This window comes from Akebia trifoliata, chromosome 14 (genome assembly GCF_017979445.1).
Source record: "Akebia trifoliata isolate Shusen 1 chromosome 14, ASM1797944v1, whole genome shotgun sequence".
NCBI classification, from domain to species: domain Eukaryota; kingdom Viridiplantae; phylum Streptophyta; class Magnoliopsida; order Ranunculales; family Lardizabalaceae; genus Akebia; species Akebia trifoliata.
The window spans coordinates 31,835,861-31,863,678 of NC_141388.1; the positions used below are offsets into that span (position 1 = coordinate 31,835,861).

Consider the following 27,818-nt stretch of genomic DNA (forward strand, 5'->3'; position numbering starts at 1 on the left):
AGTAAAATTCAATCAATCAATTGAAATGCAAAATCAAATTTCATCAAAATCCAATTAAAAATTCAAATTAAGAGTTGATCAACAAATAAATCAAATTAAAGTAAAATCAACCAATAAAAATTTTAAATTAAAATTTAAACGAGCCATAAAATTTGAATTAAAATCAAAACAATCATTTAAAAATCGAAAAGATAAAAATTGACCAATCATGAGTTCATCGATGGAGGACCATCAAGGTAAGTAGAGTGGGATCACCACCCCTGTATTCTCTTAATAGAAACGTGCGAGAGAGGAGAAGAAAAAGGAAAGAAAAAAAAAACATGGAAGAAAAAGATAAAAAATAAAAATAAAAAACCTCTTAAAGAGGGCGTCCCCTTATTGAAAGAAATAAAAAAGAAAAGAAGATGAAAATAGAAAGAAAATTCTATAAAGACAACTATATGCCCTCTCTCTCTTCTCTACTATCTACATCTTCTCTCCCATGTTCTCTCTACACTCTCTCCATCTCCCCATGTTTTAGAGGACAAACCAGTTCTCCCTCAAACAGACTCCCCTTCTCTCCACCTCTCAGACATTTCTCTCTTCTATGTCTCCTCGATAATTTCACTTTCCATTCTAGCTGCCATTAATGTCCTACTCCTTCTCTGATTTTCTTTTCTAGATAGCAGAGGCAAGAAGAAGTAAAAAAGAAAAGAAAAATAAAAAGAAGAAGGGAACAGCAGCAACACCTATCTTCGTCATTCTTTTGAACGCCCAAACAACCCCCAGCCATCTCTTTTCACTCTTCTTTTGAATACCCAGCAACAGTCCCCTAGCTATCTCTTTTCTCTCTTCTTTTCAACACCCATAACAGTCTCCAACCATATCTTTTCTCTTTTCTTTTCAACACTCAACAACAGCACCCCCAACAATCTCTTTTTCCTCTTCTTTTGAACACCCAGCAACAGTTTGAACTAGTAGCCTCGTCACATACTCCACATTCTTCTTCTTCATTCTTCTTATAACACCCTTATATACATTAACGTTCCAGTCGTATCATCACTCTCCTCCATCAATAACCTACCAGCAGCACCTTCATCACCGTTTCTTCTCTATTAAAGTCTCCAACAACAATATAGTGATTTCTTTCTACTTTATTTTGCTACCTCTCTCAAGCTATGGTCGAATCGAGCCTGAATGAACGCACATCAACCACCATGCATTCATAGAGGTAAATCAAATTTTATTTTATGTTCATCCTCTTATTTTTTTAATTTTTACTTTTTTTTTCTTTCCTCAATCATCATATAGTTTATGACAAAATGATATTTTTTTTCTTTTCTTTCATTCATTTTTTATACTAATAGGATTTGAAAGCTCATTTTTTATTTTATTTTCTCTTGTTTTGTTCAAGATCATCATGTTTACATCGAGTTTTTAAGGTTGCTTGAAATTTTGATCCAAATCACTTTAGTTACTTTTGTATTTGTAATAAAATCTATTTGATTCGATGAATTTTGGTATGCAATGCGTTGAATGATTCATGCTGTGCGATGAGATGTTTGTTAAATTGATAAATATTCAAAATGTTTCTTTTGAAAATTCAGAAATTGGTATATATCTCTCTTGTTGATTTTGAAATTTCGTTTATGTGCATAATTTATCGATTTAAAGATTTCATAATCATAACTTGATAATTTGAAAATTTATAAATTGCATGTGTTTTGGAACTTTCTCATCATATTTGTAATTTTTTATTTCGAGGAATTTCATAATTTTCTATTTTGGAAAATCCATGTTCATAAATTTCTGTTTTGGAAAGTTCATGGTCAAAAGTTTCTATTTTGGAAAATTCATATTTAAAACTTTCTAATATGAAAATTTCATAATTTTCTATTTTAGGAAAACACAAATTCATACATTTCTAGTTTAGAAATTTCACATTTTAGTACTTTTTTAATTTAGAAGTTTTACATTTTTTTTTAATTTAGAAATTTCATGTTCATGTAAATTAGTGATTTTTCTAATCCGAAAGTTTTGTATTTTTGAATATTTTCTATTTTAGAAAATTCATATTTTGCAAATTTCTAATTTGGGAGCTCATCTTATACTTGTAATTTTCTATTTTGAAAATTTATTTCCAATTTTGGAATTCATCATATATTTATAAATTTCTAATTTAGAAAATTTCAAATTGTTACTTTAGAAACTTCACAAGTTGCCAATTTAGCATTTTTCACATTTATGATTTTCAAATTTGGAAAATTTTCAAAAATTTCCATTGTTATTGATTTAGAAAATATTTGCTTATGTGAATTTTTAATTGACTTTAGATCATGAGATATAATTATGATTTTTTCAAAAAAATTTCCTTTTTGTGTGAAATTCGAGGAATAATTTAAATAATTGAAGAATTTTAGCCATAAGATTCATTTAGCAAATCCAACATAAATTGATGATGATTGTACTATATTTTGACTATAGTTTTTGCGTATTGACCATAAGATAGTTTTGGATCGTATAGAGACCGATCAACTGGATTGGACGGGTTCGGTGACTAGCACTTTGAAAACCTGTAATCTAATCCCTTACCTATTTCTCTTATTCGTAGACTGATTCAGATCCATTTTGAAGTTAATTTTGGTTCCTAGACCTAAATAAGGTGGCGACTCCCATTCTCAAAAAATCCGCAATTTACTAATTGGACCCTTCTTCACTATTTAGTGAAATTAGGGTTGAAGCGATTTCAAATATATACTAATAAGCATAGGGGATTGAATAAGCATGCAAGCAATAAATATAACTATCAGTGCAAAATACATGACAGAAGAAAAATAGAGACATGCCAAAAATAATATAACTATAAAACATAGGCATGACACGATAAACGACACATAAATATATTACTCGATGGATCATGGTCGTATGCCAATAAACACTCGAACGCATACGTGACAATTGTAAAAGATTTTTTTATAGAGAACAACTGTATAAAAAATAAATTACCCAAAATGATTTTATTTTAAAGTTAGGGCATAACATGATAACAAGCTAGTAAAGGTATACAAATAAGACCATAGTAGTTGTAGCATGTTAAACATGTAAGAAGTTATAAAATATACCAATATGAATACTCACACGAGACAGTTTAAAAATATTTTTAAGAATACAAACTATCTTGAGCTACAAAAGTTGAGCCATGTTTATGTGATTCGACAAACTGAGCTTTAAAAGCGGAGGAGCTGATTTTTTAGAGACAATGTTCTAAAAAAACAACACTCTTATAGAGAGGCAAAATCCTCAAATTTTACTATAACAAGAAGAATGAGTCTCATTACTTAAAATTTGCCAATTTTTGGTCAAATTCAGTGGACCAACAGAGTTTCGAGGTGCATACAAGCATCTTGTCAATTAGTGTCCAGGAGCAAAGGGGCTTCAAATTCCTCAAATTTACCAATAGAACCATCTACAGAGGTTTTCACTCAAGTTGTACCAAATTGGTGTGAAAACCAAAAGTCAAGAATTGTCCAACGTGTGTATATTTACTTAGACAATTGTTAACCGGAAGCACTGTTCCATCATCCACAAGTGGACTCATTTTAAGAATAGTATAAGGATACAAGTATCCAAATTTACCAATAAATAACATATTCTTGAAATAAGATGGATTTCTAGATGAAGTGACCACACAAACTCTAACAACGTGAAAATATTTGAAAAGAAAATTCATGAAAATGAAGTCTAAACCTCATATATTGTTATGAAGAACATGGTTAAAGAGGGAAAAACTCTATTTTACTAATTACGATCAACTTGTGAGTTTTCGGACCCAAGAGTGAACGTCACCAATTGCCGTGAATTTTATACACCAGTGTGAGGATCTCTAATGATTTGACTAGGGGGTGATTTTTAACTACTGGTGGGTTTTCCGACATGAGAGACGGGGATGAAAACAATGAAGGGATGGGAAATACTTCCTCCTCAATGTCATCAAATCAATAAAACATATGTTATTTTTTGGTTGATCATCAGCCATGACATTTATAGACTTTTGAATGGAGTAGGTTCTTTGATTGATGATTAGGTAAGGGCAACTATAAATATACCAATTTAGAGTATCGCCACCATTTCTCAAGTAAACATTTCCCGGATTTCCATGGTCTCTAAAGAGTAACATTTGCTGTTGAAGACCTTAAAAAATTAAACACTGGGAGATAAGTTGTTTTATAGTTCAAAGGTGGTTCATCAGTCCTATTCTAAGATATACACAAGAATAAGGTATCAGTCAATGTCAACAACCATGGCTCAAAAATCATAATATGAAGCATAACGAGCTATTTTATACAGAACATAGTTGATCCTCTAAGAAACTCCATAATGCTAAGGGATCTTCAGAGTTGAGAATTTATGTCAGATCCTGTGATTATCACAGAATTCGATGAATTGACTATTCTCAAACTTTCCACCATGGTCACTTTAGATCCCTCCAATGATAGACTCTATTTATGTTTGAAGCTGCTTAAAAATATTCTTGAATTCATCAAATGTATCTAATTTTTCCTTCAAGAAAGCAACCTAACATAATCTAAAGTGATCATCAATCATTATTCGAAAATATTTCTTACCTCTTAGGATTTGAATTGTGGAATCCACAAGTTCCATGTGAAATAATTTGAGGTAGCTAGAGTGTTTGTCTTTTTGTGGGTGCTTCGAACTAGTTTACCAATCTGGAATTTCTCACGAATCTCTCTAGATTTATTGTCCAATTTAGGCAACCCTCTGACTAATACTTTTTGAAACATGTCGAGACAGGTTTTTGTAGTGAACATGGTCAAGATGTTGATGTCCCAACTAGACCTCATCAAATTGAGCCACATTACTCACACACGAAAGGTGGTTTTTCCAATGTCTTCTATAATATAATAGTTATCGGATGTGCGGAGACCTCTCATAATCAATTTCCCCTTAATATCTGAGATCTCACACACCTTACGGTTGAACTCATCATTTTTCCTTTGTTGCACATTTAAGATATGTTAAGGATGTTATATTTCAAACCATCCACACAGAAGGTAATTTCAACCTTGGCAACCCCGATCCATCAATCGTGCTACACCCAACAATCCTAAAGATATTACCATCACCAAAGGTGATAGAGCCTCCATTAAACTTTGAAGAAATCCCTATCCAAGTACCATTATATAAAATTTCTCACCTTAGGGAAGATGTTAATCACGAAGCACTTGTTCTCCTTAGATTTAATTTTTCAATTTAATATGGATTTTTGGGATGGAGGATTGTGATTAGGAGGAGAAGGGATTTTCCTATTGGGTTCAATTTTCTCCTTCACATGTGAGTTTTTAGTGAGGGGGCTACTATTCTTAGGTGATCTTGAAGGTGATATCATCTTTGAATTCTTTTCTACAACTTGATTACTTCCACTTGATTTGCAAGACTCCCAAGTTTTTAGATTTAGGAGAGTAACCTAATTAAATAAATCCCTCACATTACTATCCATTATCTGAGGTGAAGAATTCCTGACTTCCTTGGATATGGAGAGCCTATCTTTCTTCACAGATGGTTCAACTTTCTATAAAAGAGCCTATCCTATCCCATGCAACTTTTTCTCTACCACTAAAAATTTATCAATAAAGATTAGGGTGATTTTAAAGTAAATGATTTTGTGTTTGACAAATTCAAATTTAATATGGCCAATTTCTTCATAGAAGTTGTAGATGATTACTTTCTTGGAGTGCTTCTTTGTGTAAGAAAAGTCTCTAGAAATGGTGATCTTCTTGGAATCCTTCTTGAGATCTGAAGTGTCTCTAGAAGTAATTGCATTCTTGGAGTTCGATGAGTCTCTAAAATAAACACTATGGGAATGGGAGGTGATATAGAATTATACTTATCATAGCTCAAACTTCCCTTATCCTCAAATGATTTTCATATACCAAAGATTTTTTTAAGTTTCTCACTACTCTAAGTATAGTTACACTCAAGTCTAGCATTATATGACTCTAACTCGAAGATGTTCAAATTTTAGAATTCTACTGTCATCTTACAGATGTACCAATTCAGTATTTTGATGAGATATAGTTGAGTTTTCCGTAACTTAGTTGAGTTCTCAAATGTTGAGATTTAGTGATCAACTTACTTCTCTCTCTATCCAACAACTCTTGTGTGCTAAACCACTATGAAGAAATGATTCAAGTTTAACTTTAAATTTTTCTAACTCAATCTCTAAGGAGCGTTTTACTATTACCGCTTGCTCTTGGAGATCAATTAATCTCTCATTTTTTGTCTTTTTCTAGATCATATTTCTTAGTGAGTGCAACATGATTCACAGACACTAATTGAAAGCAGATTGGAACTCCAAGACATCTTGTATGCCTTCCTTGTTCTGATCATCAGAAAACGAGGCTACTTAAAGAGAAGATTGATTAACCAACATCTTTTCATCCTCAACTTCATCCACATCAAGGATAGAGATCGTAGTGGACGCCATATGGATCTTGAAGGTGTTACAATCTTCAAAATTTGAAGAAACTTGTTTCTTACTGTATAACTCATTTGAGTCATCCCACGTGACTTTTACAGCTAGTTTTTCCCTTTCACCTAAATTTTTGAAAATCAGTTGTTCTAGGTTTCGAGGGATAAGCTGTGGAAAATAATCAATACCTCCATAGATAGAGCTTTCAGTATCATTATTTGACACATAAGGAGGTTTACAAATGAATCATCTTTTGTCATCAGGACTACTCATTTTACTGAAGCTATGTGATCCTCTCTTCTTACAAACAAAATTTATCCCCTTCAAAGTCATGTCTTCAACATCTAGGTCACTCTCACTATTTTCCTTAAGAAGTTTACTATGACTTTGGGAAGAGGAATGAGATGACATATGATTTAACTATTTAGAGTTTGACTTAGAAGAAGAAAATCAAAACCATCGTCTACCCCTTTTAGGGAAGACCTTCGAGATGGAGCTCAACCATGGTGAGCAATCCAATGAGTTCTTAAATACTTATGGTATGAACATCTCGGTACTCTTTTATCAAGGTTACTTGTAAAGTGAATCTCTTAAGTATGGATCTAAGGATTTTTATACATATCCTACCTTGTGGGACAAGCTCACCTAGACAATACATGGAATGAAAAATGTCATAAAGTTTTGTAAAGAATTCTCGGACACTTTAATTTTCTTCCATTCTAATAATTAGAAATTGAATCTTGAGAAGTTCAAGTTTTGATTTGTTAACTATGTTTGTGCCTTCATGTGTATTTCTAGGATTTGCCAAGCTTGTTTAGCCAACAAAAAAGTGAAAAGTCTTTAAAGTTCATTTTCGATCATAACCGAGTAAATGATATTAAGTGATATGTGATTATTGCTATTGTCTATCTTTTGATGTTTGGTACAATCATTAGATGACTTTGGAGAAGTGGAGACACCTTCTTTTTCAATGGTCTCCATAAGTAGTTCCCATCCATTCTCAACCATGTCCCAAATGTCACGGCTCAAGAAGTTAATGTATCCCATCATCTTAGTTTTCTAAAATACATATTTTGAGCCATCAAACATTGGGGGTTGGATGGAGGACCACTCAGACTTAGACATGATTCAAAGTCTTGAGATCTACTCTAGGATGTAAAGCCTATCAAGAATAACCCGCTCTGATACCAATTGAAAATTCTGGGCTTCGTAACATATTTAATCTTAAAGAGAGGGGGTGAATAGGATAAATTAAAAAAAAATTCGATTATCCAATTTTTTTTACTGTGTTCTAAGTCATTCACCTAACCTCAATTTTGCACTTATGTCTCTAATTTACATTTAATAAAAATACACTTGAAATAAAAACATTCATTTTGTCATGCCATTCAATGGCCCATTCATATAAGATTTACCTAATCGACATTTATGGCATCTCATGACATTCAAAGCATTCAAGTATAAATTGTGGAATTATGAAACATGCACGTCGCATAAGACTTATAATGGTTCAATAATATGCCTACATCCATTCTCAAGGCTTATCTCTATTTTGCAATGCAATTGAAATTTACTTGGAATCTAAACATTCATAGAATGTTATACATAGCATAATATTCATTAATGACATGCATTCATCTAAGTATAAATTAATAGAGGTATTTTCATAAATACGAGACAACCAATTTATAGTGGTTCAGCAATGCGCCTACATCCACTCCCGAAGTTCTTACCTAGGAACTTGGTGTTCACTGAGTAATGAGGTTTATGGTTCACCTCGAATCATACATAAAATTTTTACACGTAGGCTAAATTCTAAAACCTTAAGATCAAGAGAAACATATCCTTTCGAAATTTTGTGTTTTATTCATCGGAAATCCACAACATTTACTCTTGTTAAGAATCATCGGTTCTAACAAGAGCTTGATTTTTGTGGGCTGAACCAAGTAACTACATACAATGATTTTGAAAATGAAAAACAAAATCACAAGGATATACTCAACAACTACGGTTTGCCAATGGCGATCTTAAGCTTTTCAAGTACTTGTGTCCACAAGAGCTTTTCGACGGTCCGATGATCTAATCACGTCTTCAAGTTCTTTAGCTCTTCATACTTCACTTATTTTTTTAACATCAACCCCTTGCTCTAATAGATGTGTCAATGTGTGCAAGGGTTGAGGGAATGTGAAGAAAGGATAAAATAAGAGGTTTAGGCAGGTAGAAAGGAGATTCACCTAAGATAGATTCTCATGTGAGTACAAAAGGCTCTAAGTGTGGAGAGGGGAGAGCTAAACGTCTCTAAGGTTAGCTCCAACCAACAAATGAACTCAAGAAATGAATTTTATAGACATTTAGGGAGTTTTTCAAAAGTTACCGATGGCACTGGGAAAACAACGAGGCACACTAGAGGCTCAACGGTAAAAAATATAACTATTAGAAGCTCAACTAAGCAGCTTGCTACTGGTAGCCCTGGTAAGTGTCATTTAGGGTACAATCAAAATTATGAAAATGCCATTTTGGATATTTCGAGCTATCAGAAGCTTAGATGAACACTCACCAAGGGATGGGTCATGGCCTAAAGGGTGGTAAAATTATCAAAATACCCTTTTAGCCATTTCAGGCCAATATATCTCTCGGGAACTCCGATGATTAAACGAGTTGGGGATTTAGTAGATGTTGCCTATATAAGATCTACAAACACTCACCAACGTTGGGAGATGGTTTGAGGATGGTAAAATTATCAAAATATCCTTTGTGGCCATTATGCCTCCTCACAATCCATTTTTGGCTGCTAGAAGTTTTTATAAATGAATGGGTCGAAGCATAAGTTTTCTTAGCCAGTATGGGTCGACCTAAGAATCATTTAGGTATTGAGGAATGATTTAGGTGTTCTAATTACCTTTTAGGTTTTGTGCACACATATTATGAGCATTTTATCGATGTGCTTGAGGTTGAGTGGCTTCACCGGAGTCTTCACCTGTCTTCAATTGTAAATGATCCAACACACAACTTATGTCTCGGGATTAACAAAATATGGAACTAATAATGACATGACAAGTTCAGGTAGAGTAAATCAAAACATCTCAAGATACACGATTGCACTTCCCCATAAAAAAGCATATCCCGAGGGAACCATTTATCCAGAGATGTACAGATCTATGGTTCCCAAACTTGTCCTCATCATGAAGTTATTTGAGTATGCCACCTAGCAAGTCATATTATCATGACTCTTCTAAAATATATTTCTTATGTAAAACACGGCTAGAATAAATAACTTTACAATTTTTGAAAGTTTACTTGACTCAAAAATAAAGCCAAGCCATCCAAATCTCATTGATATATCTTCAATGGATCATAATCCATGTACACATATATCTACTCATATATCTACAACGTGTTTTGTCTTATCTAGGCTAAAAGTTTTGGATTGAGCTGATTTTTTGTGAGGATGATCTCTATGATGAGGAGAAAATCCTCACCAAAAATTCGCTCAATCCATAACTTTTAACCTCATCAAAAGTGATTTACAAAAATTGGAAGGTCCACTATTCTTCAACTCATAATTATGCGGTTAGAAGTTTTAGAATTAGCTGATTTTTAATAAGGATGATCTCCTCATCATAGAGATCATTCGCACCAAGAATCAGCTCAATCCAAAAACTTTAGCCTACATAGGACAAAACACATTGTAGATATAAGTGTACACGGATCCTTGAGACTCATCTTCAATATCTCACACCAAATAATTTCGGAAAACTATACAGCTTTTTAGTAATTGAATATGATTTTCTAACTAGAAAGACTTCACTCAATCAATACTCAGCTGATGTGTTATGGACACAAATCATAGATCTAATTCCTTGGGATACACAAATGCGAATCCCCATAAATGATGTCCATTTGTGTGTACCACGGAAACAGTGGTTGTGTGTCTGTAACACGGCAGTCGAGTATTTTTGACAGAGTGAAGACTGTCTAGTTCGATATCAACACTGTCGATAATTTCACCCATGGGAACAAAGATATTGGGATCATGCTGGAGTGACATTGTTTCATACATTGGTGTGCATAGAACCACAAATGCTTCTCACTCGTAATATAATACAAAAGAGTTTTCCTCCCCTCTTAATTCTCAAATCAGAAGCTCATATTTCAATCTCGATCATATTATTTATCTTACAGACACAAGAATTATCCATCGGTTCGTCTGACATATATTTGATAAAAAGTACTCCCTAAGATTGTATGAAATGGGTGGGGAATTTGGGTGATCATTTGATTGATTTATAATTTTAGAAGAAAAAGTTGAAACCTCCATCTTTGGAATTGGTGGATGGGGAGTTGGAGGAACTCGATCAATAGCTAGTTCCCATCCAACACTCTTTACTTCATCAGCCCTTCACATGCCTTGTACACAAAACCCGCTTTATCTCACTCTCGCATCATCACACTCTTCTCAAGGAGAAGCTAAAAACTTAAAATTATAAGGGAGAGAGACGTGAGTTAATGGGGAAGTATGAAATGGGAATTGGGGCTTTCGATGAATTTGGTTTCTTTTGAGATTTCATGGATGAAATTTTCTCTTTCTTTGTTGAATTGGTATCGTTGCTGGAGACGCGAGCAGAGGAGGAGCCAAAGCAATTGAAGATGGAGAACCCCATGAATTTGCTTATGATTTTTTCTTCTTTGTTGGTTTGAAGGGTGGAGGAAAGAAAAGATTCTTCTTGTCAGACCAAGAAGTAATTAATGGAAGTTAATTGGAGTCGATGAGATCTGAATTGGAGAGAGCGAGCAATGTTTGTCTAATATATAGATAGTATTTACTTGGAGAAGAAGGAATGAGGGCAATGTTTTCAACGCGTAGGACTTGAGGAGAGAAAAGATACATCTTAGCTTTGGACGAGGAGAGAAAACTTTATTGACCAAACTTACATGAGAAGCCGCCAGCTTCCTTCAAATTACTTTGTTAACTTTTTAACTATTATTTTATCATTTAATTTAATACATGAAATAATGGAAAGATTTATTTGTTGATAATATAATGAAAAAATCCATTCTAAAAAAATATGGACTTTTTAATACTTAGCTTGTTAAATATTAGTCTAAAAAGGATTTTTGAGGTGAAAATGCCACAATTACCCTTTTAATAATTTTGGAGGTTTAAAGAAAAATGTTTATTTGATAATATTTGAGGTACTATAATGTTTTAAAATTAATGACATGTCCCTTGATTATGATCATCTCTAGTTCAATTAAAAAAATAATCCTTATTTTCTCCTCCCAAAATTAGTTATATTTAATTCACATAGATGATGAAAATAACTACAATGATGATGATGGAGAATAGTATGGTCATCATCATCAAACTGATTTGGTTTATGAATTTCATATCTATTAAAATATATAAATAATTAAAACATTCAACTCAAATGAATCAAATAAGATTATATTGAATTTATAAATGACTTTTAATATATAAAAATATTTTTTATATCTTTCCCATAGATATTAATAACCAAATAACTTAGTCAAGTTTTTATTTGACTCGGTATATTTTTAGACCAAATCACTTTGTAAAGTTGTTAAGATGATATTTCAAGTATTTTCCTTGAAAAAAATCTTTAAAAGATCCTTAATAGACTAATATTTTATTAAGTGGGACTTGAATTGTTTGCATTCTTTTTTACTAAGGAACTATTCGGTACATATTTTCAATAAACAGTCCTTCACAATCATTGTCTCTTTTATCAATTCTTGCCCACTTCTCCCGAAACTTTCTCTAACCGAATAATTCTTGAACCTAGACTTTGTCACCATATTCAAGGAAAATTGATGGTTCTTTGTCGTTTGCATACAACTTGAACCTAGACTTTGTCACCATATTTAAGGAAAATTGATGGTTCTTTGTCGTTTGCATACAACTTGAACCTGGACTTTGTCACCATATTCAAGGAAAATTGATGGTTCTTTGTCGTTTGCATACAAAAAGCTACTTTGAGTCATTGTAGCATTACCTTTTAGATTGATACGTGCCCCTTGATCTCAGTCTTTTCGTATAAACTAATGGATAGCCCCATTGCTCGAGATTGATTTCATATGGACTTGGGGCTACTTGAATATCATGATAGGTTTGATGTTATGTGATAATGGGGTTGTCATGTGGTAATGTTGCATTATTGATATTGTAAATTATAAAAGTTGTTCAAAAAGTACCCATTTTAACATAGAAAAGTAAAAACAGAAAATTATATACATAGGGAAGCAATCGAAGGCCCTTTTCAAAATACGGGTTAGAAGTTTCAGAATGGGGTGATTTTTTTTTTGTTTTTTTTGTTTTTTGTGAGGATGATCTCTATGATGAAGAGATCATCATCATCAAAAATCAGCTCATTCAGAAACTTCTAACCTTAATAAGTTAGAATTGTGGACCATCCACTATTGTAAACCACTTTTAATAAGTTAGAAGTTTTGGAATAAGCTGATTTTTTGTGAGGATGATCTCCCTATCATAGAGATCATATTCACAAAAAATCAGCCTACTCTGAATCTTTTAACCCATACATTCAAAAAATGTTTGGCACAATGTTTGGTTTTCATTAGTGCCTCTAAATGCCACCCATGCATATAGGAGAGCGTTCGGCTGACAATCTTAGGATGACAAAAACCCTAATAAAATTTTTGTTCTATGGGGCTTAAAAGTTTAGGTAAAAAATCGATTGTTTACAATTCTAAAATAATTTTGATATGGTTAGAAATTCTAAATTGACCTGATTTTTTGTGAGGATCTTCTCACCATAGAGATAATCCTCACAAAAAATCAGCTCAATCCGAAATGTTTAAGCCATAAAGGACACAAATTTTGTCTACATTTTATCATCCTAAGATTGTTAGCCAAATGCCCCCCATGAAGGCAACTGCGACCCAACCCATCATCTCATTTACCCTTAATAGAAAAGAGGAAATATCATGTTGCGTCAGGGCTTGGAATCCACGGCGTGCGCCTTTGCCTCCCTCTTGTAGATGATGCATGAGAATTTTGACGGCATCTTTGTTGTGGGTTCCAACCAAGCCTTTCACGATAGAAAGTAACGACTAACCAAGGCAACGGTCCACCGACAGGACGATGTACTTATCATGTCCAGTGATACATACGAACCTGACGGCGTGCTAATTTATTTCGGACAATACCAACCCCTCGTTTTGATCCTTTAATTTGTAACCCCCATTGGAGGCTACGCCATCTTTGATGCTTATAAGCATTTAAGGCAACACGACTCAGGATTTGACTCTTACAACGATCGGTTCGGTCGAACCTTTCATTAAAAAGGGTTTAGGTGACAACGGTTTAAGAAAGATCAGGGTGTGGTGTGCTGTCAATTCCCCCCTCTTTGTTTCTCTTAATCTTGGTCGTAGCTCCTACTCCAAAAGCTTTGGGTACAACATCATTGAGAAGAGTTTCAACGATTGCTTCTTTGATTGAGGCCATATAGTCTTTTACACTATGTGAGAAAAGGCATGTCTTCTCATGTCCACCACCCTCTCCTCGTGCACCCACGCTAGGGAAAATCTCAATGCTTAGACCACGCCATCTCAGCCTATTGTTATTGGCCCTGGTTTAAGGACATGTCAACCTTGACAACCATACACATGTACTAGATAAGATCAAGAAGACCTCAATCCAGTCCAACTACTGTGATCAAACCAAAAGCTTAATATTGGTCATCAACCGCATTATTGAATATTTAGTTGCTCAACTCCAAACTTGTAAAAATGACGGTGTCTCTTCTGGATCTAAGCGACGACACCGAGTTATGGGGTTTCAGGTGATGGCACCAAACACTTACTAACACACCCAGTGTTTCAGTAGTTATAGCTCCTTCAAGTTTGGGATGACGACACCAATAAGTTGGCTCATCGTTTAACACATAAGGAAGATGGCGTCACTTCTTGATCTAGGCAACATTGCCAAATTTTGGAGGTTTGACCGACGATGCCAAATCCTTACTAACCTACTTAGTCATTCAGATCTATTTCTTTTCAAGTGTAGGCAACATACCCATGGTACAAGGTGATGACGACACAGTTACCCCGTTTGATGATGACGTTATTTTGGGGTTTTGATTGATGAAGACAAACTCCAATTTCTTTCCCTTATCACATTATGAATCTCACTTTGAAGTCCTACTCTGGCCAATACAACATACTAAGAGGTTGCAAAAAGACAAATTATACTCATTTGTCATTGTGTCTACAAATAATAAAGAAAAATGCTTCAACTAGCAAAATTTTATCTACAAATGCCCCGAGATCACACGTACTTTGAATGGTCTAGTAACAATACAACACCATCACCATTTCTCATCGTCCACACAACACATCATCACGATGCCCATGCCATCCTTAAGGCTCTCATGACGTCCTCGCAACACCCATGCCATCCTCATGGTGTTCCATTATCCTCTTGACGTCTACATCATCATCACGACTCCAACGTCATGCTTATGACTCTCACATCATCCTCACAACTCCAACGTCATACTTATAGTTCTCACACCATCCTCGTGACTCTGATGATGTGCTTATGACTCTCGTGTGATCTTCATGGTTCCAACACCATTTCCGTGATGCTCAAACCATCATCATGGTGCTGCACCATCCTTGTGATGCCAATATTGTCTTTGCGACACTCAGGTTGTCCTAAAATCGTGATATTTCATGACATTCACGCCATCGTAATGCTAATGTTGTCATCATAATATCCAAACCATCATCTTTTCCCTCATGGGACTTATGCCATCTTTAAAGTATTCATTGTGTCTATGGACGATGATACCTTTGAATGTTCTCCCTGATCGATCATAATTTAGTCTAAGAATTGTCCGTCGCATTGCTCATCACAACCTTTGCACTGTGTAGGGGGCTAAATGTAGATGATGCAAAATAAATGGGGTCCATATGCGTGTCACGTGGATTGATCATAGGACAGGCGGAAAAGCACAGTCAATGGGAAAGAGGTAATTAAGTCATTTCACCTTCATTTTCCTTATAAATAAGACATGGGGTTGACATCTCAAGAAGGTTTTCATTTTCTCTCTCAAGGAGGTTTTTCCTGTGTCTGTGTTTGTGTGAGTGTGAGTGTGTATATGATTCTCATGTATTATAGATCTTGTACAAACTTCAAGAATAGTGGAATGGATCTTCGATGTATTTGGATAAATCACGTGAACAAATCTTGTGTATTATCTTCTTTTGATTGTTCATGTACATAAAAATCAATATAAGACCATATCCATGTAATTTGAGGGGTATTTTGCCTCTACATTTGAAGTAGTATAAGTATCTTATGTTTGACCTATTTTATGGACATGGTTTATAATTGTGCCAGGATTCAAAAATAAATAAAAATTAATGAGTCAAAGATTGCAAAATTTCAAGATTTTCATAGGAAATCATTTGATTGATTCTTTGGGGATATTTGATTTGGCCACATACATAATGAAGTCTTGATTTGGTAAATAGAACTCCCAGCCATAAGATGATGATGATGAAGAGACCTGTTCCTAGCATTTTGACCTAAGTTTATTAGTTGACTTTAGATTAGTCAATATATTGTAGTAGCTAGAGATTAATTTTGGATTCGGAAATAACTGATGCCTAACACCTTCTAGATTCAATAAGCAGACCTCTTTTATTGTAAACAAACTCAAATCCAGTCCAATGTTATTTATTTTACTCAGAGAACAAATATACAATCGGACCTGTCACCTATGCTAAATGAGCAATCTTAATATGTAATAAACTCAAAGAGACGAATGTTGAATTAAATCTATAAGGGGGAGGGACTCGAATTCATGGGAAAATATGCAATCGGAATTGGATCTCCTGATTGTTGTTTCTTTTGAGATTTCATGTATGTGATTTTCTCTTTGCTTGTGGCGTTGATGTCATTGTTGGATACGCGAGCAGAACCTAATTAATTTGCTAATATTTATTCTCTTGCGCTGTAGGGTGTAGGAAAGAGAAGCTTCGTCTTTTTCTCGGACCAACACGAGATAAAGGATGTAGTTTAATTGTTTGAGAAGAAGTACTAGGGGAGCAATATATGTACTGAATGAGCTGGACGCAGGACTCGGTAGAGCGCAATATCTCAGCTTGTGGGGCAAGCATACACGACGACCTTAGCCCTCTATGTTTTTATGATTTAGAGGGGTGTTCTTGAGAAATGGATGGCCACTAACTCTCAAATTTAAAATGCATTGATCAATTGTGAAAAAAAATTATTTTAATATTTAGAGTTTTAAAATATTGTTTTTTGAATTCATCTGGCACTTGATTGTATTTTTGGAGAGCTGCTATTGGCACCATAACTTTTACTTATTACTTTCCAATTAAAAACAAAGAAAATAATTGGATGGTTGAGAATAAGTAAAAGTTGGGGGTGCCAAGAGATGCTCTATCTTTTTCTTCTTTTTTTTTTGGATTTAGGATTTTATAAGAGCCTAGTCATAATTGTAAACAACTACTAAAATTGTTTAAACGTGTTGCAATGTTGAGATTATGATTTCAGCCAAACCTTTATAATGTTTGAAGAGTGTGTTCTAATCTTTAATTGGGGTGTGATAAATACTAAATGAAATTGTTGTGTAATAAATAAAAGTTGGAGTGCCAATAGCAGCTCTCTATTTTTGCCTTTTTTGGCACCATATTTTAAAGATTTTAGAAAAAAACATTGGGTTGATTAATAAATTTTAAATTTGGGAGTTCTTTAACTCGGTAATTTTTGAAACCTTTGACTAGGAAAAAAATTTAAACCTAATCTAAAGTTCTATACCATGAACCTAAAGGGCTTAGTTATCATTTGGGCTGATATTCCAAGTGTCCCAAATGAGACCCATGGGCCAAGCTGTATATATGGACTGAGGTAACTTTTTCCAAACAAATGTCCTAGCTAGGGCTGCAACTAGCGAGATCTGTCAACCCAAGCTCAACTCAACCTAACCATCAGGCCTAAACTCACTAACCCAAACTCAACCCAACTTTGATCTTCTAAAATCAGGTTGGGCTCAGGTTAATCCGAGTTAGCTAGTTTTGGGTGGTTTGGTTGGGATGGACTCATTGAATGACCCTAATTTTCTATTTTAAAAAAGAAATACAATATCAAAAACAAAATCACTAGCAAATAAAATAGTATACAACCTTCAAATCCATTGAGAGAGAATATTTATACAAACCATACTGAACCAAAGCCCACATTGATAATATCCAACTGTCCATGTGCCATAATAATAATATGGAATAAAAAACTAAATAGAAAATCTATAACTCATATAAAAATATTTATATTTTAGTAGATAGCATCGGATTCGGATTGAGTTGCATTGCCTTAACCCTCAATTGTCGTGTATCTGCTTGCACATGTCTCATAATTGCTCGCTAATTGTGCATGTATTGCTCACTAATAGAACATGTGTTACGTAGTTACTCAGCATTAAGTAAGGTTCGTAATGTGGTCGAGATCATTGATTGGCTTCTTTGTAAACGGAATCCTTGGAGTCGAAAGAGATGTTATTTAAGTTTTAGTGAGGCTCGAAGAGAAGGATAATTTTTTCATGTTTTCTTGTCTAAGAGTTTTATTCATAGTGGCCATTCAACTTGGCAGTTCACTTTCAATTAGTAATCGTATTGAAGGTGGATTGGCCATCCACCCTCAATGAGGACTTACCTGAGGGTTAGCAGTCCGATTTGAGGTGGTTGGTTCATTGGTCATGAGTTTTTGAATTTCGATATATGGTAACCTAAGTTTACTTTTCAGAAAAAAAGAAAATACAAATAAAAAGCTTTACAATAAGGGTGTCAATTGATTATGGCAGCGTGGCAAAATAATTTTCAGCCTGTCAAATCCAGGTTACGTTGGGTCTTAATGGTGATCAGCCTGGCTTGGCCTGGCCCAGCCTGCTACTAAAACACATTGTATAATTGCTGTTAATTAACTCTCTTCTGTAACTACTATAGGTTAAATAAGACAATAATTTTAAATTCGATGAAATAATCTTCATAAACAAAACAAAATTTACAATTAGAAAAGCACACCTTTTCAAATTAAAAGCATTGAACTTTTTCATTTTATTGGCCCGAGCCCGTTTGGGCTGGGCTATAACTTAGTCGAATTTGGCCCGATAAGGATGTAGGGCTGATTTAGCAAGAGCCCGTCTCTTTGGGCATGGGTTAGGACTCAACCAAACCGAGCTCGAACCGGCCATAGACAGACCTAATCTACGATGCAAGAGGTTGGAATCCAACCAAACATAGATCGGTATGTCTCAATATAGGGGTGCACATGGTTCGGTTTGGTTCGAGTTGGGGATAAAATCAGAATCGAACCAAACATGATCGATTCTAGAAATTTGGAAGTGGAATCAAACCAATCACACTATAGAACTGAACCAACCCAAACCGACCTTGATTTGGTTTGGTTTGGATTGGGGATAAAATCAGAATCTAATCAAACATAATCGGTTCTACAAATTTAGAATTGGAACTGAACCAACCCAAACCAACCAAAGTTCAGTTCGATTCAATTTGATTCTCGGTTTTCCTTATTTGCATTGGGACTTTGATCTTCACCCACAAATTCATCGATTTGGTCTGTCATTTAGAAAGTTTAACTTCGTATGCCTTTTCTCAACTACCTTCTCTTTATAAGGAAATCTTGAGTAAATTTCCACTTTGTTCTTTTCAGGTTGATTCATCTGATTTAGTAAGTTAACTAGACGATTCTTAAGGTTGACTCAAAAAGTTATTTTTATCAAAGTTTTATGGTCAATTCACCTTCAAATCCAATTAAGTTGAGTTGACTCGTTCGAGTTTTGAGTTGACCCAAATAATTTTAAAACTAACTAAAAAATGAGGGTGGGTTATTAATCATGCAGTCACGAGTCAAGTTAAATTAGGTAATTTGGTAGGAGTTATGTCATCGAGGTGACGTTACTACAAACAACAAAGGCGACAACTCTTTCAGTGTGTACTACTTATTAGGGGTGCATATTGGATTGGGTAAATTCGAGAACCGAACCAATCCAAAGCCTTTTAGATTGGATTGGTTCGGATTGAGCATGGTTTGGTTCAGGTACGGATTGTATATAAAAAAATCCGATTGATTTGGTTCAGTTTCGGATTAGGGGAATAATAGAACCAAACCAATCCAAGAACCGAACTAATCTGAAGTATCTATTATAATACATAATATATATATATGTTACGAAGAGGTAACTTATCAAAGTCTGCAACTTTATCTCCTTTATTTTTTTCTAACAAAAATTCATTAAAAATGTACACAAATCTCTCTCTCAACTCTCAAATGAATCAACCCATTTATGGGAAAACTTTTTCAAAGAGTGTGATTCCTTGGGTTTTTACAAGAACCTTTATGCCGTGTTTGTTAGATGAAATATACTATACGAACCTAGGCTTGGATTCGTTAATCTACCATTTATGGATTAGTTTCCTCACTAATCCATCCAAGATACTAATTAAATTTTTTTTTCTCATTGAACTTCTTCTAATTTTCAATTTATACAGATTTCAGTAAGAATTTAATCATATATTCATTTTCATTTTTAAAATAGGCATTATTTATTATTTGACCCAAAAAGTTCCTCTTTTGAAAAAAAAAAATACTAATTTTTTTATTTTGAAAGTATGAGAACCGAGAACCGATCCGAACCAAGGTTGGTTTGGATTGGTTCGATTTTATAGGGTAATTGGATTGGTTCGGTTACAAATTTGTAAAATTAATTATGTTTGGTTTGATTCCAATTTTGCCAAAATCCGAACCAATCCGAACCATGTGCACCCCTACTACTTATTAAGAAGAGTCGTGTTAGATGACATTGCAATTGACAACGTTTCACACATTGGTGCCCATATGATCATAGATCATTTCCATACGTACCACGATGTATAAATAATGTCAGTTTTAATGTCTCTTCAGCACGAGTCTCTATTAAGAACCCGTGTTGAATTCTACTGTAAGGGCCGTGTTTGTCTTATCTTGGCGGATTTCTTTACGTCTTATCTGACAGGTACAATGTATCAACCATGACACAATTGGAAATATGAATTAGTATAAAAATAATGTATTATGTTGAATTCAGAACATACTCCCTTTTGACTGTATTGTCCCCAATCCCATCCCTCATTCAAATTTTGTCCTCCCCCCACCTCCAAAGATACCCTTATTTTCAATTTTTAACCAAAAAATAATCTTAATTTTTCTTAATAAAATTAATCAACTTTAAGAACTTCAAACTCTAAAGAAATTTAATTTTAATCTGTTTAATTTCATATTCAATCTATCCTTTTTAGCATTGCCTCAATCTCTCGCATAAAACCTTAGAATTTTCTACCAAAATTCAAGTCATCTTTTATTACAAAAGCCTATCTTTTTCTTTAGATTTAAAGGTTAATACCTTAAACTTAAGGTTGAAAATTAGGTTGAATTTTTTTTTACATTTTTCTCTCTAAAATGTTTTAGATTTCAAGTTGAAAATGAGGCTAATGAGATCGTTTTGCATTTTTCTATTACAAAAGAACGAGGTCATCAAGATGGCATGTATGCATTTTGGTGAATATTTATTATACACTGTGTTTTTAAGCATACAATATTCCCCACTTGGCTTAGGTCTTCTCTCACAGAAGAATGAAAAATCACCTAAATGGCATTTTCTTCAACCTCTAACCAAAAACACTTAAATTTTCTCTCCAAAATAGGTGATTTTCAAGTTATTCAACGTTACCATTAACTATGGTTTGCCGCTTAGAAGAAAATCCTGGCTCCTCCCCTAACCTCAACCCACTAGAGTTAATGATATAGATTAATTTTAAATAAATAATAAATTGTTTTTACCAGATTTAAGAATTTGAAAATGAGACCATCACTACCACTTATGCTTTATTTCTACATCTTATCAATAATAACAAGATGCTGGAAGTGGAGCTTTCAAACCCCATGTTCAACATGTTGAATCAGTCAATCAATCATAGAGATGGACAATGTCAACCAGAATTTTTCTATAAACAAGTTTGTAAAGAAATCCGGATATGTAAAGAAGACAAACCAATAATAAAAAAAGAAGGAAACGAGTTTGTGATATCTTGTGGTGCATTCAATGCATCTTAAAGAGTTGGTGTCGACTATTCAAATGGTAAACTTTTTATTAGAGAGACGTATACTTATCTTTCTTCATTGGTTATTTGGAAAGAGAGTTAATTAACCACACTCTTTATATGATCTAGAAAGCTAGGTTAGTTTAAACGGTTTGGGGTTAGTAGTAATGACATGTAATAATATTTTACGTCACAAAAAACTCTTGTTTGACTATGTTAGTTTAACAACTTCTAAGCGCCCCACTTGAAAGGAAAGTCGGCTATAGCCAGTTATCCTATCCCACATCAAGCAACTAGCCATATAAATTTTCCCTTCTTGTGACGCGCTCAGAGCCCTTAGTAAGGTTGGGAGCCTAACTATGTTAATTAGGCTAGTCCTATTTTCATGAAACCAGACCATGAACCTTACTTAATTAGACAAGAAGGGTATCCTTTTTTAGCACATGGTTCCTATAGCAACACTATTTCATAGATCCAACGGATGAGAGAGAGCTATCTTAGGAAAAAAAATTAACATCTCAGTTTCTTGTGATCATGACTTAAATCTGATTTTAATATATATACATATCAAAAATAGTTTTTTCTTCTAAATCCATGTCTTTGAAAATGAGCGGCTATTGAACACCCAATATTTTAAGTGTGGGATCTAATTGTATGGCGGATTTGGTGATTTCCCATCTATTGAATCTGGGCTATAGGGTGCTACAAGTATCGTGTACAACAGTGGATCCACTTCCACTTAAAAATCGGCTTTAATTGAACAAAAAAAATTTCTCACATAATCCCAAATTAACCAATCGTATCAATCCATTGTAATGTGTGTCCACATTTTAAAAAACTACGCTCATTAGTTTTTGTGGGATTAGTCTTCCAAAGTATAGCGAAATGATCTTGGATTAACTTTCTATGAACAAAAATCTCTAGTTAAGTTGGTTACTCTACCCCATACTCATTAACTTGCTATTTTGAGCTTAACTATGTTAGTTAGAGTTGTCCTAATCTTATTAAAATAAACAAATAAATAAATTTGCATAGGTTAGTCAAATACTCAAATTAAATGTCTTACTAGGCATGCAACTTGGAAGAAAAATCGAGCATGGCCAATTAAGATAGATGTAAAGTACTTTAGATAATTCTTCTAACATCCCTCCAAGTCTATAAATTGGGATGGAGTTCTCATATGTAATCAAGTTTCAAGAGTGAGTAAAGCTTTAAAGTTATTCACAAATGTGTATGAAGAATTCTCTTGAGAGTGTGTGTGGGCCTAAGTGATTTGGGGTGACTCCTAAAACACTTGGGAATGGTTGACTTGAGCTAAATCATGACGATTAGCTTGAGTACCACATGGATGCTATATAACAACGGGCTAGGTTAATGATAGTTGGTAACAAAGTGGGGGAGATGATAAAGTACAGTCTGTGGTGGACCTAAACGAGTTCAAGTACGTGGTTAAGTGTGGTACCATGTTGTTAGAGGTCAACAACGCACTACTGGTGGATGAGCTAAACATGGGAGATGTTATGACGCACCCAAATTCTAACCCGAATCCTCATGATTCGATAGTAGAATCCAATGCACTCAAATACATACTCCCAACATATGATATTATAATAAATAACATTAAGGTGATAATTTGTAATAAAGTCGTGCTGGAGTGACCTCAAGCTGGAACCTCATACCACACTTCTTGGCATGAAAATGGATAGGAACCATAGATGTTTTTCACTTGTGTCTGGATGAAAGCATTTTTGGTCCCCATACACTTTCACCTCAAGAAGTGTGATATGAGATTCTAACCTAAGGTCACTTCAACATTATTTGTTGCAATTTCACAATGGAAATGTAATAAAACTGAAATTAATAGTATGAAAGTATTCACAAAATAAATTGAAATGTCAATTAAAACTGAAAATCTGTCTTAAAACAACAAACTGACAACAGCTCACTTTAACATCAAATCTTACGTTCAACAAATAAAAAAGAAGTCATAAAATCTAAACTGAACTAATCTAGTAGAAATAATTTCAGTTCTCATCTAAAAGTTGACTTTGATCATCAATGTGACTAACAAGATGGTAGTCCTCTGTAATATCCTCTAACTGCTCCTCAACGAGGGAATGATCTGCAATTATAAATAACAACGTAAGTAACGAGTAAGTTATCCAGCACAAAATACCTATTCCAAACTTATAGTATTCTCATAGGAAAAAACATTCTAAATCATTGGAAACAGATGTAATTTGAAAAAAAAAAATGTAAATAACAACAAAATCAATGTAAGCATGTTAAAGTATAATTGAATTAAAAATAAACAGTTCTAAAAATATTTTCCAATGTAACAAATAAGCATATTAAGCATAATATATGTGAACAATGGTAATGTATCTATTAAAAGCATTGAGAATCATGATTGGATACCATCCCAGTCAAGATTCGAATTGTTCTAGACTTTACCAATGTGGAACCCTATCGTTAATTCCTGATTTTGTGGTCGCTCGCTGCAACTTACTATGATTTGTTGACCATTTATCCGGTTCAAGTTAACCGTTGACTATGACTATAAGGTGTAGGTCCTTTCACGAAGTAGCAATATGTTCAACTACTCTAGACAATTAATGATCATTGACTCGTCTACTTCATCTAAGTCGATTAGGCAAATATATGGTTATTTAAAACTTATCTATACTTACCACAGACTACCATTATATTACATAATTCACCAGTAAAGATAGAGAGAAAACTCCCGTATCTCAATTGTGATATTAATCCCTTATGGATCGCATACTATATAAGAGTTTAATATCGCAATTATTCATCCTAGGATAATGTGTCACTTCGGTTGTGATATGATAAATTATCCTTTAAGACTTTCACGGGCTCTTTAACGAATCCCAAAATAACTACATATATATAATTTTCTTTTTTATAAATAAAATGAAAAATAAATCATACAAATATCTGATTTCTTACCATACAATAGCTCAACCTGTAAAAATAAAATAGTACACACCACCTCACGATAACATAATTATAAATAAACATGCAACCATCGCCAAGATAGCAAAAAAATAAATTAACGTCCAAATATCAACTCGCCAACACACACATACAATGAGAGTCCATACTCTCGTTCATAAGACATCACACCTATTGTGTGATACCTTCGAATTTAAAAAGGTCCATAAGTTCATTTTCGAAGTTTTCGATGTTTGAAGTCAAAATTATAAAAAGCCTTGAATAATTTAAAAACGAAGTTTTAAACAACTTTAAACATCGAAAATCCCCTTATAGCGGTAATTAGAATAAAATAATTAAAATTAGTCAAAATTCAAAAAATATTTTTTGTAAAATTTTCATTGTTGGTGGCACCGATAGAAACTTTTGTAGCACGCAAAGTTTCTACCAGTTACGATTTTGAAATTCAAAAATCCATTTTTTCTTCAATCAAGATAAAATTAAAATTTTTGAAAACATGATTTATCTAAAAATCATCGCACAACAAGATCGGTCATGAATTTCATGAAAATAACAAAATTTTCCTTCATTTTAACAACATAGATTACATTTGGATTTAAAAATAAAAACTATGATGCATAAAAACTAAAATCATTAGAAAAAATCTAGAGATATCCTACTATTTTAAGTCGAGCAATTCTTGAAAAAGTAGAAATCTGACTTGGATCGACTTCCATCCTCGCCAAAGAGAAATCTATTTTTTGGAGGAACCCCACATGATATCTTCACGTTCTGTTCAATGTTTGCTTGCTTGAAGGAAATAACACCATAAGAAATAGAACTAAGAGTTTCCAAATAAGAGTATTATACATTCTAGTGATGAAAATCTCTGAATTTTTTGGAAAAAAAAAGGGATAAAATCATGATTTTTTTTTTCCAAAAATTGCCTAGTTTTTTAAAAGATTTCTGATTTTTTGTGATTTAATTGACGATTTTTTAAAAATTTCAAAGATTTTTTTTTATTTTTAGCATTTTTAACTATTATTTTATCATTAAATTTAATACATGAAATAATGGAAAGATCTATTTGTTGAAAATATAATGAAAAAACTCCATTCTAAAAAAATATGGACTTTTTAATACTTACCTTGTCAAATATTAGTCTAAAAAGGATTTTTGAGGTGAAAATGTCGTAATTACCATTTCAATGATTTTGGAAGTTTAAAGAAAAATGTTTATTTAATAATATTTGAGATGCTATAATGTTTTAAAATTAATGACATGTCCCTTAATTATGGTCATCTCCAATTCAATGGAAAAAAAAAAGATGTAAATGAAAAAAAAATCTGTGTTTTCTCTTCCCAAAACTAGTAATATTTAATCCACATAGATGATGATAATAACTACAACGATGATGATGGAGAATAGTATGGTCATCATCATCAAACTGATTTGGTTTATAAATATCAAAAAGGGTGGAGGGTTGGAAAGTGAACCCATTATCCTATGCGAGAAGGCTAGAATTAATTAAATCAGTGTTATCTAGTTTTCAAGTCTATTGGTTTGCCTCATTCAATATTCCGGTGAGTGTCTTGAAAAAAATAGAAAATACTATCAATAAATTTCTTTGGAGGGGTCCTTCTCTCTTAAGGTCTATCTATCCTATCAGTTGGGCAAATGTATGTAAACCATATGATAAAGGAGGTCTCGGCATTCGACGCCTAAGAGATATAAATAAAATTGTGATGACAAAGTTGTTCTGGAGAGTGGTGGAAAATAAGTCATTTGGGCAGATTGGATGAGGAAGAGATATGTGGGGGATTCGGATATTTGGGGATGTCAGCAAGCAAATAATGCTTCTTGTGTATGGAGAGACATTTTAAAGGAGAAAGAATTTGTTCGGAAGCATGTTAGATTTTTAATTGGCAATGGGGAAGACACTTTTATTTGGAGAGATCCTTGGCTACAAGAATGGAGCATAATATCCAGATTTGGCAATCGAATTATTAATCAATTCAATAGTCATTTAAATGCAATGACCGAATGCAATTAGTCATTGAGCATATTTCATCAACTCCAATTCCGAAAATGTTGATGAGGGATCGAGTTGTTTGGAGCTTGACCGCAAATGGTTAATTCACATCAAAATTAGCATATGAGATGTTAGTTGAAGGGCAAGGTTCAGTTGGTTGGAAGAAAATTATATGGAATAAGAATCCTATTCCAAGATTTTCCTTTATTGCTTGGTTAGTTGTACAAAAGAAACTTTCAACTGATGAAAATCTAAACAAGAAGGGGTTTAAATGGGTGTCACAGTGCTCCTTGTGTGGTAACCATCAAGAGACGAATGACCATCTATTTTTTAAATGTCCATATACGCAACGGATTTGGATCCAATGTTTAAAGGAGTTTGGCATAAATAGAGTTAGAGCAGAGTCAATAGAAGACAAATTGCAAATGATTAACAGTGTGCGGTTCCAATGTAATCATATTATGTATATGTTATACTTAGCATTTTGTGCAGTTATTTATTATTGCTGGAAGGAACGGAATCAACGTATATTTGCGGAAGTTAAGTCTGCAAAGAACATAGTGTTAAATCAGGTGGGAGAGGCATTGAAAAATGTTTTGATGGGGCAAAAATTGAAGTTGATTCGAGTAATATAACAGTGCAGATCATGAATAAATGGCGATGTAGCTACTCAATTGTCAAACCAGTGCTCAAACATTTTTTTGTGTAACTCTGAAGGAGAATAAGGTGAAGATAAACACAGATGGAGCAAGTTCTCAGCATGGGTCGGGATTTGGATTCATAGGCAGAAACAGCATTGGAGAATTTCTTTTTGTAGGGTGGAGTAACATAGATAATGCAGATATAGTTCAGATTGAGCTCCAAGTTATCTTAGAGGCTATGAGATATGCAAGGATGAAGGGAATTCAGCGAATTATAATCTATTCTGATTCCTTATATTTAGTCAAAAGCATTAAGCATGAAATTGAACCTTCATGGATGTACAATGAACTTACGTTGGAAATTTCAGAACAAATTGAATTTTTTGAGAAGCGTTCAATTGAATTTTATTGGAGAGAAACAAACCGGACAACGGATTACTTAGCAAAATTGGGGTGCTATTCGGATAATTATTTTGTTATGGAAGAGATGAGTAATGTTTCTCAAGATCTAGTGAGAATCATAGAGGAAGATTTAATTTGTATGTACACTCGTTAG

General features: G+C 33.7%; 1 protein-coding gene across 1 annotated transcript; it reads left to right on the forward strand.

The window, feature by feature from the left end:
- Positions 1-220: 220 nt before the first annotated feature.
- LOC147386780 (uncharacterized) lies at positions 221-27,818 on the forward strand. Its single transcript, XM_086424613.1, has 3 exons — positions 221-236; positions 27,114-27,193; positions 27,339-27,818. Exons 1-3 carry the CDS (start codon positions 221-223, stop codon positions 27,816-27,818), a joined length of 576 nt encoding a protein of 191 aa, XP_086280739.1.